The 17,291-nt window shown below is 49.1% G+C and overlaps 1 protein-coding gene across 1 annotated transcript; it reads right to left on the reverse strand.

The window, feature by feature from the left end:
* Positions 1–3,255: 3,255 nt before the first annotated feature.
* On the reverse strand, positions 3,256–10,711 carry LOC130861939 (glutathione S-transferase theta-4). The gene is made up of 5 exons (XM_057751293.1): positions 10,600–10,711; positions 8,530–8,617; positions 6,155–6,305; positions 4,885–5,061; positions 3,256–3,450 (listed from the first exon to the last, which is right to left on the reverse strand). The coding sequence occupies exons 1-5, from the start codon at positions 10,709–10,711 to the stop codon at positions 3,256–3,258; spliced, it is 723 nt and encodes a 240-aa protein (XP_057607276.1).
* Positions 10,712–17,291: the final 6,580 nt, after the last annotated feature.

Genomic DNA, 17,291 nt, shown 5'->3' on the forward strand with positions numbered 1-17,291 from the left:
TTGAGGTGACCTGTCCTGAGGGGGAATAATAAAAACAGGCAGTAGAGACAGAAAAAGAAGTTCAGGGCAGGAGCCCAAAAACGTCTTTGAGTCTCTCCAAGAAATGCCAGAGGGGAGCTTTCAACACACGTGATAAAAGCTCAAACCCAGTCCCAAACACAAATCCCTTTGGTGAACAACTTGGAAAACAGATCTCTAGATTTTTGTGATAAAAATGGGTTGGAGTTATTCCCTAATTTCAGGCCATCTCCTACATACTTTTATGGATCCTGCTAAAGACAGCTCTTCAGATGCAGTTGGTGGATACAAAGATGGAATCTACCTCTGGTCCGAGACATGCTCCTGACTCCTCCTTGAAGGGTTAATCCAATGGCGCAGGTCAGAGCTCTGGCTAGGAGGCCCACCCCACAGAAGACAGGTTCCCCTCAACAGAATGTGCTTTTCTTTCCAGAATTCTCACTCCCTGCTGCAGCCCCTACCAGATGAGGCACCATGAGATTCCCCGAGTCTGGGTCCACCCACTTTTCTGGAGCCTGACTGTTTTCTTCACTTCTTTTTTCCATAGGATGCTAATCACAGTCTAAGGATGCTTTCAAACTCCCTGGCTAGTGCTCTGGGCTCTTCATGACTCCTTTTCTAAAGTCACCCTCCTGCCGGTGTGACTCCCTGCTGCCAAGTGGCTGTCCTCTGTGCCACCCAGTTTCAAACACAGAGACATTCGTTCTTCTCCATTCTCCTCCTTCCTTCCAAGCAGCTGTGAGACTTAGAGCAAGCCCACCCTGGGGGTTTCTTTTTAAACTCTAATAAATGGTCCCAAGGCTTCTGTCTGAGTCTTTGTCCTTGATCTTTTTTCATGACCATTCTTTTTTCTTAATGTACACTGGTGTTTTGCCTGTATACATTTGTGTGAGGGTGTCAGATTACCTAGAACTGGAGTTACACACAGTTGCAAGATGCCATGTGGGTGCTGGGAATTGAACCCCAGGTCCTCTGAAAGAGCAGCCAGCTTAATTGCTGAGCCATCTCTCCAGCTCCCATGCCCATTCTTAAATTCTTTTACTAATGAAACTGAGGATCCCAAGAGAGGACCCTGACTTCCCAATTATCACATGTCTCTCCAGGGAATCCCCAATATTCTCAGGAACACTTTTTAATTGCCTTTTCATTATTGAATTGGCAGAGAGAATGAGACCATTCCTGCAGTGATACATAAAGTAAAACCTTTATGTCCGGCTCTAAGGGACGGCTCTAAGGAAGGCTTTTGTGTCTGACTTTGAGAGAAATGTTTCAGCAAAGCCTTTGCTATATTTGGGTTAATCAGCAGAGGCTGAGAAATTGCTTTGAGGCTGCTTAAACCTCGAATAAATGTTTCTCTGGAGTGTCTGCACTCAGTGCTACTTAGCACCATGTGAGAGCTTGCAGCTCTACCAACCTTGATCCGAAGACACTCTTGGCAAACCTGGAGTTCTTATTTTTGCTTACAGCCATAATCAAATGGACTGAGATGTGTGTGGGTTGTCTGTTCTCACGGGCAGAACAAGATGACTTCGGTAGTTGGAACCTTTCCCCACACCTATTAACCTTGTGTATGTTTGAATAAAGTAACTGGAGTGAGTTAGCTGCTGTGGGAGCTCCTTCCGCTCCTTCAACCAGTAGCCTTTAAGATACCAGCCCACTTGGGCATGGTCTCTTTTGCTTTAAAAAGCAGCGGTAGGGGCTGGAGAGATGGCTCAGCGGTTAAGGGCACTGACTGCTCTTCTAGAGGACCCAGGTTCAATTCCCAGTACCCACATGGCAGCTCACAACTGTCTGAAAATGCAGTTCCATGAGATCTGACACCTTCACACCAATACACATAAAATAAAGTTAAATAAATCATTTTTAAAAAATTTAAAAAAAGCAGCAGTAGCCCTGCTCTCCCTCTCCTGCTTCCGGCTACTGGACTCCATTCCTGGTCACACAGAGGGCTGTTGTCTAGGATGGTAATCTGTAAGTTTTCCCCTTAAATAAATAACCCTTTTATTAATTATAATTCCAAACTGGTGTGGGATTGTTTTGTGACTTACGTCTACACCTGGAGCCCATGTGGATTTAAACTCCATACATCCCAAGCTCCACGGGTCCAGACAGTCTCTGCCTGCCTGGTTTGCTCTTTCCTGAGCAGTTTTGAAATCCCCATCACAGTGCAGTGCCTACGCAGTGCGAGTCAGAGCGCAAGCGGTTGCAACTCCTCAGGGCGACTCTTTGTCATGTTGTGGCATATGCAGCTTCCGGGTTGCTGTTCTCTGCCCCTAGATTCTGGGTTTCTGGCTCCGTGTATGGAACTGATTTAATTACATTTACTTTGTTGAGCAACTCATATTTCCCAGTCTTTAACAAATACCAAGGTAGACACTGAAACAGGACCATTTCTGTCACCTTTGCTTTGACTCAGCAACAGCGCCACCTGATGGATAACAGGTAATATGGCAATTTTTATTTCCAATGCAACTTTTACTGCTTTCTTTACTAATACAACAGAATATATCATGAGAGGCTTATATGACTATGGGGATACCTCAATTTACTGGTTACTAGGTTTCGGTTTTCTTCTCCATATTCTATCGCTAAGGAAGAATACGGCACTCCTAGGAACGATACAAGGTCTTCTGTTTTCTTGGAGGAGCTGAGGGTGCTGCAAGAGCTGGCATATCTCTGTGTTAGAAGCTCTTGTTGTTAAAATGCCATGATCTCCCTTGAGTTCACAGGGAGTGGCACTATTAGGAGGGGTGATTTTGTTGGAGTGGGTGTGGCCTTGTTGGAGGAAGTGTGTCATTGTGGGGGTGGGCTTTGCAATTTCCTGTGCTCAAGATACCACCCAGTGTCACAGTACACTTCCTGTTGCCTTTTGATGGAGATGTAGCCAACACCATGTCTGCCTGCATACCACTAGGTCCCACCATGATGATAATGGATTGAACCTCTGACAATGTAAACCACCACCCCAATTAAATGTTTTCATTTATAAGAGTTGCTATGGTCATGGTGTCTCTTCACAGCAACAGAAACCCTAACTAAGATAGGCAGAAGTACTTTACCCTCTGAGTCATCTCCCCAGCCTCATAACAGCATTGGTGACTGTTCCAGGTTTTTTGTTTTTTGTTTTTTTTTTTTTTAATTAGGTAAAGGAAGAGAGTGTTTCTTAGTGTCTTCCCTAAGGGAAGAGGCTCAAAAGGCAGAAACAGCCAGATCCTGCAGAATGAACAGCCTCTGAGGTCACTTATACTTCTTCAGAAATTCACCAATCCTGGTCTTGACCATGGGATCCAGCGTTGAGCAGTCCCAGCTGGGTAACTTCACCAGTCGGTCATGAGCCTCCCAGAAGAGGGCAGAACCAATGGCTAACTCCACCCGCATTCGCCATTCAGCAAGTTTGGAGCTGATGAAGACATTGTGGTCACCCCCCATCGGCTACAGGTAAACAAAAGGAAGATGTGATCAGCATCAGCACCAGCGGCACTCGGGTCTTCTGTAGCCTCAAGGGTTATCTGTATCTGCCTCTGCAAAAAAGGGATGAGTTTGGGGCTGGAGATATGGCTCAGAGGGTAAGAGGCCCTGAGTTCAATTCCTAGCAACCACATGGTGGTGGCTCACAACCTCCTTGCCAGCAGTACATTGTAAATCTTTTTTTATAAAAAAAAAAGGGTGGGGGAGAATGAGTCTTTCTTGGCAAGTGTCAAAACTATACCATCTATGTGAAACAGGCACTGAGGGTCCTGGTCAAAGATGGTGACTCCTGACCCAGGTGACTCCCACTTCTCATTTCAGGAAGGAATGGAACTTAATTGTTTCCTTCCCCAGTGTTGGATCTTCTTCTGTGATCAGAACAAGAGCAGTAAGAAGAGGCTCAGCACGCAACCTGCTTAGCGGTTAGCTGCTTCATTAAGAAATATGCGCCCCAGGGTTGTTTTGTCACATGTCCTTAATCCTCACACTTGGAAGGCGGGCAATCTCTGTGAGTTTGAGGCCAGCCTGCTTGGTGCAGGCCAGAATGGTTTTCCTTGAGCTGTTCCACATCACACATTGGCCTATGACTAAAGTTGCTACTTTGAGTCCTGGCCAGAAACTATAAAGTCCTCTCAAGACCCTGGCCAATGGGCTGCGCATGTGACTCAGCAGACAGAGGACTTACATAGCATGCATAAAACACTGGGCTCGGTATCCAGCACACTACAAACGGGACATTGTGTTTGTTATATACCTGTAATCCCCACACTGGAGAGGTAGTAGCAGGAGTATCAAAAGTTCAAGGTCTTTACAACTAAATAGCCAGTTTGAGGCTAGCCTGAGACACTGAGAGCTAAGGCTAGCTTAAGTAAGGAAGTAAGGGAGGAAGAAAAGGACATTGGAAGTGTCTAAACTGGCTAGCCTGCATACACCAGCTAGCTTGCGTGGACTGAGCATACATGTAAAACCCATGAAAAGCCTGCGCTCCTACAAGTTTTCCTCCAATGCACAGTGCTCTCCACTACTCAGGCCCAGAACTGGGAGTGCTGTCTTAATGCTCTTGCCTCTGGAGCTCTGGAAAAGAGGCAACCAGGAAAGAGACACCGGGAATCTCCATATACTTCCTGGCAAGTCCAGCAGGAAGAGTGGGTATCTGGGAACTTAGCTGGTATACCATGGTTTTCTCTGCATCCCTGGCTCTCCCTCTGGTTTCTCTCCATGCCATGGAATTTTGTCAATTTCCATGATCAAGATGTTCCTAGATTCAGAACCTCTGATTCTTTCCTGTCACTTCCAGGTGGGTCCAGGCACCCCGACCTGACTCCCACATCTGCCTCTCTTGGTCTATTCCCCAGACTCCAGTCCCTGGTCACAGAAACATCTTCCCTCTCCCCATACCTGCATCATCTCCACCAGGGCCACCAAGTCAGCCAGGGAGATGTGGTCTCCAGTGATAAACATCTTGTCCTGCAGAAACTTCTCCTCAAATTGCTGTACGTTTCTCTTCACCTCATCGACTGCCTGGTCCACCTTCTCAGCAGGAACCTCTTCACCCGTGATCATTGGGATTAGCAACTGGGCAGGGAGGGAAGTGGACGATGGAGAAGCAATATTCCAGCCCATTCCCCCTGCTGGGCTTTGGTATCCCTGTCTGTTAGGTAGAGCTTGGACACTTCCAAGGATGTAAATTTCACCTTTTGGGCCGTTCTCAAGGGGCAGTTACCAAAGGCCATGTGTTCAGATGGATTTGGAGGCCTGGAGAGCAGAGAGTCCCATGCTTTGAGTGAGTCTCACTCACCAAAGGTTGATGAGTTTGGGAATCCAGTCCTCTTGGTGACATGATAGGGGCCGGAATCTTTAAAACCTGGAGTCTATCTGGGGGTACTGACTTCAGAAGGGATCGAGGTGGACACAGCCAGTACTCAAGAGAGCAAGCTTTTATGGAAAGGCAAGCCCTGTGCTGGCTCTGATTCCCTGTCTTAGCAGGTGATCATGGCTAGCACCTGATTCCACTGTGATAGCATCTGCTCCGGGGCCCTCTTCAGAGCTGGTGCTGTGCTGTTTAGACTTCCTGCTTCCAAAACTGTGCGCCGACTAAACCTCTTTTCAGGCTGGAGAGATGGCTCAGTGGTTAAGAGCACTGACTGCTCTTCCAGAGGTCCTGAGTTCAATTCCCAGCAACCACACGGTGGCTCACAGCTATGTATAATGAGATCTGGTGCCCTCTTCTGGCCTGCAGGCATACATGCAGATAGAATACTGTATACATAATAAATAAATAAATAAATAAATAAATAAATAAATCTAATAAAATAAAAAAATAAACCTCTTTTCTTCACAAGTTACCCGGCCTGGAGCATTTTATCATAGCAATGGAAAATGAGCTAAAAACACAAGCAGAAACTAGAAGTCGGAATATGTGTGCTGGTTGTCACCTTTTAAGTTTACTGGCATTCTCTAACTTAGAATCAAGTTTCATGAGTCCTGTCTTGACCCTTTCTAGTTGCCCTTTGCCTTTGCCAAGCTTTTTTTTGATCCCACAGTCTTTGAGAGGTAGACAGACGTGGGATCCTGGAAAAAGAGGCTCAGTCAGCAGAACCAGGCCTGGACTTCAGGCTGTCTGATTGTTTTGTTTCCCTGTTCCCGAGCCCCAGGCTGGGCCACTCACCTTGATCCACAGTATCTTGCTCATGGGCAGCTGAATGGCTGTATGCTGCCAGGCCATGAACTCGTCCACACGGGCGCGCATGTGTAGGTCTGGTGGGTACCAGTGGGAAGGTGCGCTGTACTTGCGGCATAGGTAGAAGAGGATGGCCACGCTACAGAAAGGGCAAGTCAGGGCACTGCTTGTACCTTCTGAAAGCCCCGATGCCACCCCAACATGGCCTTCAACCACAGGCAGGCCCTAGGTGCTAAATTCCGGCAGGAGAAGGAGAAACCCAAAAGGTTCCACTGGGAAGTCTACCCCAAGCTGTTATGTCAGACCAATAGTCAGCAAGACACAGGGGAAGAGCTGAAGAGTGCTCAGGAGTTGATGAATGGCATAAGAAAGGGTAATGCCCCCCACACACAAATCACCAGGCAGTGGTGGTGCATACCTTTAATCCCAGTGCTTGGGAGGCGGAGGCAAGCAGATCTCTGTAACTTCGAGTCCAGCCTGGTCTACAGAGAAAGTTTCAGGACTACACAGAGAAACCCTTTCTTGGAGAGAAAGAGAGGGGGCAAAGAATGTTGAGATTCCAGAGGGGATGGGGACATCTGGGAACTGCTGGACAAAACACGTGACTGGTGGGACGGTTGCCATGGTGGGAAGAGGACTGTAAGGGACACTTAATTATTTCTTACCTAATTTAGTTTTTGTGTATGAGTGTTTTGCCTGTGTGTATGTCTGTGAACCTCTTCTGTGTCTGGTGCCCTCACAGACTGGAAGACGTTTGATCCCCCAAAACTAGAGTTACAGACTATAAAACACTTCGTGAGAGATGGGAGCCTGGGTCCTCTGGAGAATGGTTAGGGCTCTTAGCTGTGGAGCCTCCCCTCCAGCCCCAAGCCTTTATCTTTAAGATTCTGAGGGACGAGAGGACATATCCCTCTAGTAAGAAGAGGTAGAATAAGTCTCAGGCAAGCCAAGATGGTGGCTCACGCAATAACCCATCAAGAGGTATTGGTCTCGTGGGGATGGGTGTGGGATGGGGTGATGGGGACCAAAGGATACAGGGCAGAGATTAGACCAGAGCTTTGCAGGAAGGGATGGCCTAGGCTTTCTAACGGACAGTTAGTGTATGTAGGAAATGCCACAGGACGGAAGAGCGCACAAAGAGGCCAGAAACAAAACAAACTAAAATCAAACAACTGGAGTTGAGATGGTTTCCAAGTCCCACTAAAGCTCAGAATGACATTGCATTCCCACCAGGGAAATTTTAGGAGGTGGGACAACTCAGGGTGATGGGATTGCAAGGACAGATTGATTCATGCATGGTTAAAATGATTAATAGGTGACCAGGTTGACACAGGTGGTTGAGTTCTGTAAGCACAAGCACAGATACTCTCCCTCCCCAGCTCACTTGCTTGCTCACCGCGTTGTAATCTCTCTGTTACTAGGACCCAAAGGGAAGGCAGATGCTAAGCCAGGTACCAGTTCCACTCTCCTGGGCTTTACAGCCTTTAGAACCACGAGTGGAAGTCAACCTTTTGCTCTTTAGAATCTCCCACGTTGCCTAATTCAGTCACAGTAACCCCAATCCGACTAAGCAGGACTTGAGAGGGACTGCTGTGGAGGCTCAGTGGTCAAGAGCACTTGCTGCTCTCCTGGAGGACCCTGGTCTGGTTCCTAGCCCCCACATGGTGGCTCGCAGCCATCCGTAACTCTGGTTCCAGGAGATTTGATGAGCTCTTCTGGCCTCCCGGGCACCAGACATGCACTCAGTGCACATACACACATATAGGAAAAATACTCATGTATGTAAGTGTTAGAGTCTTCGTTTCTTAGTGGGATATTTCTAAGCACTCATGGGTAAGGTGATGGAACGTGTGGAAGGGGGCATGTGGAAGGAGGACAATCAGAGGGAGGTGTCGATGAGGCAAAGTGGATAGCCCCAGAAGCCAGGAGATGGATGTGTGAGGTTTTTTTTTTTTTTTTTTTTTAAAGATTTATTTATTTATTATGGATACAACATTCCTTCCATGTATGTTTATATGCCAGAAGAGGGCACCAGATCTCATTATAGATGACTGTGAGCCACCATGTGGTTGCTGGGAATTGAACTCAGGACCTCTGGAAGAGCAGTCAGTGCTCTTAACCTCTGAGCCATCTCTCCAGCCCCCGGATGTGTGAGGTTTGCTGAAAATCCCAGGACTTGGGATATAGAGACAGATGAATCTCTTTGAGATTAAGGCCAGCCTTGTCTACATAGTGAGTTCTAGGCCAGTCAAGTGTACACCAATCTTTCCTCATCTCAGGAAATAAATAAACAAATTAATAAATGCTGGCAGGCAGATCTGTTCCCACTGAATCTCCCAGGAGGAGCAGAGACGGGATCTTACCTTTCACATAAGACGAACTTTCCGTCTCTGAGGCTGGGGACCTTCCTCAGGGGGTTGATTTCGATGTATTCCTTGCTATGGTGGTGACCTGAGGGGGCAGGGAGGGTCTGGGGCTTTGGGGACCCCAAGGGAAAGAGAACTTGGGCTTCTAGAGACAAAAGGGGGAATTTGAGGCCTCAAGAACCCCATAGCTTGCCCCAGATCATGGGGAAAGCAGAGATATTGCCGAGGCCAGGGTTAGGAAAGATCCCCCCTCCCCTTGTGACCCCCTTTGCCAGGGATCAAACCATTCCTTTGGCTCCTAGGAGCCAAAGTCTTCACCCAAGGCCTAAAATCACAACCTCAGCCCTTGGGACCTAAGTGCGGCCTTCGGTTTCATCACCGCTCACTCACTCTTGTTTCCCCTTTGAAGGGATTGGGCAGCTGAATCGTGAAGCTTGCAGAACCCTGCCAATGCACCAAAGGTCCCTTGATATCTACAGAGAACTCCACAGCAAGCGGGAATACTAACCCCTCCTGAACCTCCTGTTTGCAAGAGGAAACCCATTGGGAGTCCACCACACCTCATCCATTTCTGCAGCTCCCATGTCTACTGCACAGTCTAGCTCTCTCTCCTCAGTGTCTTGGATCTTGATCCACCGATCCCCACGGGGATGAGGGTCTGTGCAACCTTGAGTGCATTTGTTTTTCATGTTCCTGTCATTTATCTCCTCCTTCTTTTCCTTCTTTTTTATTTGTGCATATGATGTGTGTGTGTGTGCACGTGCACGTGTGCGCGCACATGGGCACACGCATAATCTGAGTATCAAACCAAGGGTCTTGTTTGTGGCATGCTAAGCAAGTGCTTTATTACTGAGCCACAGTCCTAATCCCGGAGCAGATTTGAACACTGAGAGAGGATGGGCACAGACTGGGGGAGGGTGGGCACAGACTGGAGGAGGGGGGCACAGACTGGGGGAGGGTGGGCACAGACTGGAGGAGGGGGGGCACAGACTGGGGGAGGGTGGGCACAGACTGGGGGAGGGTGGGCACAGACTGGAGGAGGGGGGCACAGACTGAGGGAGGGGGGCACAGACTGGGGGAGGGTGGGCACAGACTGGGGGAGGGTGGGCACAGACTGGAGGAGGGGGGCACAGACTGGGGGAGGGTGGGCACAGACTGGAGGAGGGGGGCACAGACTGAGGGAGGGTGGGCACAGACTGGAGGAGGGTGGGCACAGACTGGGGGAGGGTGGGCACAGACTGGAGGAGGGGGGCACAGACTGGGGGAGGGTGGGCACAGACTGGGGGAGGGTGGGCACAGACTGGAGGAGGGGGGCACAGACTGAGGGAGGGTGGGCACAGACTGGAGGAGGGTGGGCACAGACTGGGGGAGGGTGGGCACAGACTGGGGGAGGGTGAGCACAGACTGGGGGAGGGTGGGCACAGACTGGAGGAGGGGGGCACAGACTGAGGGAGGGTGGGCACAGACTGGAGGAGGGTGGGCACAGACTGGGGGAGGGTGGGCACAGACTGGAGGAGGGGGGCACAGACTGGGGGAGGGTGGGCACAGACTGGGGGAGGGTGAGCACAGACTGGGGGAGGGTGGGCACAGACTGGGGGAGGGTGGGCACAGACTGGGGGAGGGTGAGTACAGACTGGGGGAGGGTGAGTACAGACTGGAGGAGGGGGGCACAGACTGAGGAAGGATAGATACAGACTGAGGAAGAGTGGGCACAGACTGAGTATCATATGCTCTGTCCCATGGTAATGGGTGTGTCCTGCGTCAGCCTGGTTGGTGGGCGCTACAGAATGTGAGACCTCTAGAGGTGATGGCCAAAGCTCCGGCTCAGAGTCCCAGGCTGGCCTAGCAGCCCTCCTTCCTGGCCCCCAAAGATCCTATTCACCCCAACAGGGAGATTGCCATTCATGGTGGCCAGTAAAGGTTAGGCTAGATAGGGACAAGGCCTGAGTACCTTGACATCTCTTTCACCTCTGTTTCCCTTGCTGACCTTTGACCCTCAGAAGCATTCTCACCAGACACCCTGGGAGCACCTCAGGACCAGGCTTCCTGGCAGCACTGAGGACTGACCTTTTAGGAGATCCACAAATTGGAAGTCAAAGGGGATGCCATTCTTCTTGGCAAAGATGTAGACAGCACGGCAAGGTGCTGACAGCAAGTCCATATACAGCTCCAGGCCCATGTTGGGATGTTTGCCAAGCCCACAGCTGCAGTGGGTGGAGCACAGACCTGGGCCCGTGTCTAGCCTGAGTACCCAGGTCTAGGCCCTCTCCCACCTGAGCTGAGGGCCCTGCATTCTGGAACTTACATCCCTTGATGTTCTCATGAGGCAGGGGACCTGGAATTCTTATAATAGCAAAAATTCTGAGACTCAGGGGTGTCGAGGGGACTTCCCAGAGGGCTGGGACAGGTTCCTATTGAGCCTGTGCTCTGTGGCTCAGCCCCACAGACATCTGTCTGAGAAAGGCTCACATCTGAGAGTCATCTGGGCTTTCCTCGGCTCCTAGTCAAGACCTCCCAGGAAATGAGCAGGCCCCATTCTGAAACCTGAGGAAGGGAGAGTCATCTCTGGTCCACACCTTCTTGGCCTATTGAAAGACCCCTAGTGTAGGGAGACTCTCACTCAAGTCTCAGGATAACACGACCCCCCCTCCCCCCAGGAACTCATGACAGACCGTCCTTGCTGCAATCACATGAGGTTTATTGACAGGAACCAGAGCGCTGGGGCCGAAACTCATTTCCCACTAAGGGGTAGAATTCAACCCCAAGTAGCTGGGAGAAGGGGTATTTAAGGGAAGAAACCATAACCCAATAATCCGAAGGCGGTAGGGAGGAAGTCATTGGAAAATTCCGAAAATACCAGTGATCATTGAAAAATTCCGAAAATACCAGTGATAATCACAAGGGGGTAACTCCCTGTTTCTCAAGATTATAATCTAACTTTATCTTCAGCTAGTTCCTGAAGCAGAGTCACTGAACCAGCTAATCTATATTTTTGATTCTTCTCTCCTGCTTAGATTTTTTGCTCTATTTTTTCTGCTAGAGGTGTCTGGATTTATCTGGGTCTTTCACTGTGAAAGGGGGCTGTAATGCCTTCCCCATGCTTTTCACGAGATCCGAAGCCTGCTAGAGGGTAGGACTTTGGGAGATGGACATGCCCCCCAACACACACATTCACATTGTGTGGGGATGACATCATCCATGGTTTCAGGAACAGCTCATGCTTTGGCTGGATGAGTGAATACCCCACGTACGCCTTTTGACACTCTGACAGTGACAAGCAAGATTACTGTCCTGGCTAGTTTTATGTCAACTTGACACAAGCTAGAGTCATCAGAGGGGACAGAGCCTCAGTTGAGAAAATGCCTCCATAAGATCAGGATGTAGGCAAGCCTGTAGGGCGCTTTCTTAAGCAGTGATTGATGGGGGAGAGCCCAGCCCATGGTGGGTGGGGCCATCCCTGGCCTGGTGGTCCTGGGTTCTATAAGAAAGCAGGCTGAACAAGTAGTAAGCAGCCCCTCCAGGGCCTCTGCATCAGCTCCTGCCTCCAGGTTCCTGCCTTTCTTGAGTTCCTGACTTCCTTTGATGATGAACTGTGCTTTGGAAGTGTGAACTAAATAAACCCTTTCCTCTACAACTTGCCTTTTGGTCATTGTGTTCCATCACAGCAATAAAAACACTCAGACAGTCACTGTGGCTTCTGCCCCTGGAATGAGGAACCAGGACACAGGTGAAGGTGTTGAATCTTTGCCAGGTCCTTGGTTGTCTTCAAGAATAAGCTCTGCTCTGTACACAATCGCCTGGCTGGTCCACAGTGGAGAAGCACGTCTGGGCTAGGAGCCAGAGATGGCCCAGAGCCCAGGCAAACAGAATCTGCCTTGCGAAAGCAGGCAGGACCAAGAGAACAAGGGGTCTCACCACTGCCTGGCAGTGGGAATCTAGGCCCTGATCTGGCATGTTCAGATGTGCCAGAAACCCTGGCCCACATTGCCTTTGGACACAGCAGCCCCAACCGATGCTGGTGGCCCAGTAGAGACTTGGATTTGTCACAGTCCTGTGAATGAATGGAGCATGGACAGATAGCTCAACAGGAAAGCAAAATGGAGCAATTGGGCTAAGCACAGGGGAAAGGAGAGGTGTTGGCTCACTGACTTGTTGATGTCACCCCTCCATTCAACAGTGAGTCTTGGAGACAAAAATCAATGGTCTGGTCTACATGTCAAGAGTCACACTGAAGGAAGGCACTAGATAAAAGTCAGGGTTCTTTTGTGTTAGCACATCAGGCAGCTGGGCTTAACTGTTGTCGCAAGGGGGAGGGATAGTACTCAGCTATGTGTGATTTGAATAAAAGTGGGCCCCAAAGGCCCATAGGGAGTGTACTATTAGGAAGGAGGGCTGGCCTTGTTGGGGGAAGTGTGTCACTGGGGGTGGGCTTTGAGGTCTCAGATGCTCAAGCCATGCCCAGTGTGGCATTTTCTTCTTGCTACCTGCCATTCTGGATGTGGATATAGAACTCTCAGCTCCTTCCCTAGCACCATGTCTGCCTGCACGCCACCATGCTTCCCGCGACGATAATGGACTAAATCTCTGAAACGGTAAGCCCGTCCCAATGAAATGTTTTCCTTTATAAGAGTTGCCATGGTCATGGTGTCTCTTCACAGCAATAGAAACCCTAACTAAGACAAGATCTATATGCTGGAGAGGGGGTTAGTTTTCTTTTAGGGAGGAGAGACCAACTTGACACAAGCTAGGGTCATGTGGGAAGACAGAACTGAGAAAACGCTTCAAATGGATTGACCTGCACACAAGTAAGTCTGTGGGTTACTATCTTGATTGATGATTGATGTGGGAGGGCATGTTCTTCTGGGCAAGGGGTCCTGGGTAATATAAGAAAGCAAACTGAGCAAGCCATAAAGGGGCAAAACAGTAAGCTGTGTATCTCCATGACCTCTGCTTCCATTCTAGACTCCAGATTCCTGCCTTTGAATTCCTGGCCTTTCTGAATAATGGACTATGAGTTGTATGATGAAATAAACTCTTTCCTCCCCAAGCTTCTTTTGGCCATCATCTTTATCACGGCAACAGAAAGCAAACTAGGATTAGCTGCAGGGTCACAGCCTGTGTGGGAGGGTGGCCTGATTTCTGGAGAGAGAATCACGTAAAGGCTCTGTGATCAAAAGGTTCCCAGCACAGCTGTCCCAACAGCATGTCACAGCTGCCCTCCCATTCTTCAGATGCTAACAAAGGGGAGGTTTGCATCCCTGAGCCCTCCTGAGGTCCCAGGCAGGGAACAGTTGCAAGATCTGAGGGGACCACTGACCACCAGGGGTTAAAAAAAACCTGAGAGTCAGCCTAAAAAGGGCAAGAGCAAAGAAGGCTGGCGCGGCTGCTCTGAACTCAGTTGGGGTTACCTAGTGACCTGCAAGGGGACTTGGGGAATTGTGATCAGGGTGACCTGTCTGCCCAGCTCTCTTTAGAGGCAGCCAGCACCGGTCAGCAGGTGATGGAAAGATGAACGCAATCTGGACTCCTCGCCTGTGCCTCTCGATGCCTCTGCTGTTATATCTTTTCCCCATACCTGTCCTCATAGAACATTTTAAAAAAAATGACATAGTTACCATGTCAGCCTGCACCCTTCTCCATACAGAAGCAGAGACAGTGGATCACTCTCTGGTATTTATGATTAATGATGGACTGGGACGTAACAATGGCCTTGAAGACCCTCAGACGCTAGTCTCCTCCTTTGAGGAGCTATAACCAATGATAGTTTGTGGATTGCCCTGTCCTCTGCCATTCCCACCTGCTACAACCTGAACCACAGTCTAGCCGTCAGGGCCTATCCCTGACTCACACACCCAGGCCCGTCCCCATTGCGTGGGAACCAATGTTCTCTCCGTAGTACTTACATCTGTTTGCCAGATGATATTGGGTCCTAACCTCTTGGGTTCACCCCTGGCCCTTGTAAAATGGCGAGGGGTGGGGGGTGGTGCAGAGAAACTGTTTCCAAGTCTTACATGTATAAACAATTCTCCTTAATTCTTAGTTCACCACATAAGAGCTGTCTGAATGGAGGTTGCAGGGTTCTGGGACCTCTTGTGGAGCAATATATATGGCCATTGTTTCCTTATACTGAGTGGATCCCCCACAAGGGGGAATTTTGGTCATCTTTATCTTGGTCCCCCTTGCAGGGAAAACTACAAAGGCAGCCCTGTTCTTACCACCATTTGTGCAAACAGTGAACGCTTGGGGCAGGAGCCTAGAAGGAAAGACTAAGGGAACTCTCCAGTGTAGTTCTTGATATAGCTTCACTAACCGGGACTTCCCAAAGTGGGTGTCCAGGGTCCCCAGAAATCCCTCCAGGGAAAGGCTCAATAGAGAACAATGTCTGGCTGTCCATTCTAGATCCTTAATTTTGAATGGAATTATTAATTTAGAGAGATCTTCTCCATAATGTCAGAGGGATGTGTCCCTGATTTTTATGATCATATCAGTTATTTGATCGACTCTCTGGGAGTGCCCCCCAGGGTGGTGTGTACCCATTCTAGTGGTTGTGACTGCAGAACAAGGGCAGCCAGATGGTCTTTTTCCTTAATAATATCCAGCCTTGGATTGGAATGTTAGGGTTATATCTCTCCAAAGAGTTGATGGAGCTCATTGATGAGTTCAGTGAGTGCCTGATGGACTTCAGGGGACAAGGAAATGATCTCATAAGGTTGCCCCCCTTTTAGGAGATCTTATAACACATCTAGTCTCCCAGTCTCTACAGGCAACCAGGGCCTTTTCTAGTTCATTTCTCCCAGTATCTTTTGTAATCCCGATAAAGTGAGAGACCCAGGCAGGATTAATTGGGGTCCATTCACTTTGGCTTGAGTGACTGTTAACTGGGATCCCAGTATATGAAATGGGGGTACCTTTTGTATTTTGTTTGGGGCTATATTAAAACCATGTTGTTGGAGGATATCAGCAATAGTGGTTACCCAGGGAGCTAGCCCTGATTCCTCCAAATGCCCAATGATTAGATCATCCATATAAACACATAGGAGGGTATTGTCTTTGTCAAAATAAGGAGAGAGGATACTATACGAATATTGTTGGTAAAAGGCCAGACCATTGGCCATCTCCTGTGGGAGAAGAGCCCATTCATATCTCTCGTCAGGTCAAGAGGAGTTAACTGTAGGAATGGAAAAGGTGAACTTTTTGCAATCTTTCTCATGAAGAGGGATTGAGAAGAAGCAGTCCTTTAGATCAATTACAGTGAGGTGAAACTGGGAGGGGATTGCTGGGACCCAAGGTAAGCACCTTAAAGGGGCCCCTACTAGCCCCACATAGGCATTGATTGCTTGTAGGTCCTGTAGCTCTCCAGGTTCCATTAGGCTTACATATCCCAAACTCAGGGCTGTTCCAGGGGCTCATCGAGGGCCTTATCTGTCCTTCTTTAAGCAGATTTCTGGTGATTTCCTTGAGCATCTTAAATTAAATTCAGGCAACAGCTACTGCTCCACCCATACCGATTTTCCAGGTGCCCAGCTAATTGGGGGGACCCTGAGGGCAATGGCCTCTACTTTTGGGGATGAATCCAGGTGATGGGGGTCTGCCTGATGACACCTTGCTCAGTTTTATCATCATAAAAGGCTAGGTGGTCAGTGGTAATAACGGCATCCATCTGTCCTAACAAATCTTGTCCCTGGAGGTTTGCAGACAACCCTGGAGGATCATAGGCCTGAGCTTTCCTTCGCCTCCATCCGGCCCCACCCAAGTGTGTATTCATTTCCTTCTGGCAAGGATGGAGCCCCCTTATTTGTCCCATTTTATCCTCTCCAGGGTGGCTGGGGGCATAAGGAGGCGGCCACTCCTCATCCCAGACAATATCTACTTTCCTTTTTGTCTTTGCCTCTGTCTGCTGTATTCCTTTCCCCTGGAACCACTCTTCAGTAAATTGCACCCATTTTTGATCTTTCTCCTTGTCTGTCTCCTTTTCTCCCATTCTTTTGGTTAGTTGGTTACTTTTGGATTCTTCAGGTCATGTTTGGATTCTTTAGACTGTTGGGGGAAGTAGAACAGGAGAGGAAAACATGCCTTAAGGGCCTGTAACAGTTGGATAGAATCCCAATGGTGGGGGTATATTAAAGTGTTTTTCCTTTTCTCTGGCCAGAGTCTCCACCTGGTTCCACGTGTCCCATGAGAAAAGATTTCCAGTGGGTACCCAGGGGCCAGGGGAATTATATCCTCCCATGCCTGGATCGCATTGTAGTCTGACAATTCCAGGCCTCGGGAGAGTAACATATCTCAACACTTTAAGCGCTGGGTCATTTTTGTGTGAAGTTGTATTACCCATCATGGGGTCCCACTCACCTTGACGACTGCTTTGCCCAGGGACCAGTTGCTCCACCTTCCGGCACCAGTTGCCAGGCCTCCTTAGCCTTCTTATTCCCCAGGAAAAGGTGAGTGCCCTATCTGCCCATTCTGCAGTTTCATGAGGCAGGACAATCAGATGCCATAGGGAGTCAAGTCAAAGCAAGAACTCAGTTTATTACTGTGAGCGTCAGCTTATACAGGTTAAGTGACATCATGTGATGTGGGGGTACCTCCAGCCAATGAGAGACAGCCAAACCCTTCCTCTGGCTGGAGGGGTGTCTACCTAGATTTTATTGTCTCTTCCTCACTGGGTAGCTTTGACTATCCCTCAAACTCAAGACAGGTTTTTCTCTGTCCTACAGGCCTCGAGGTATAGGTCCTGAGATAATTTTGCCCCAACAATTTTC

The sequence above is a fragment of the Chionomys nivalis genome, chromosome 19, assembly GCF_950005125.1.
Source record: "Chionomys nivalis chromosome 19, mChiNiv1.1, whole genome shotgun sequence".
Taxonomy (NCBI): domain Eukaryota; kingdom Metazoa; phylum Chordata; class Mammalia; order Rodentia; family Cricetidae; genus Chionomys; species Chionomys nivalis.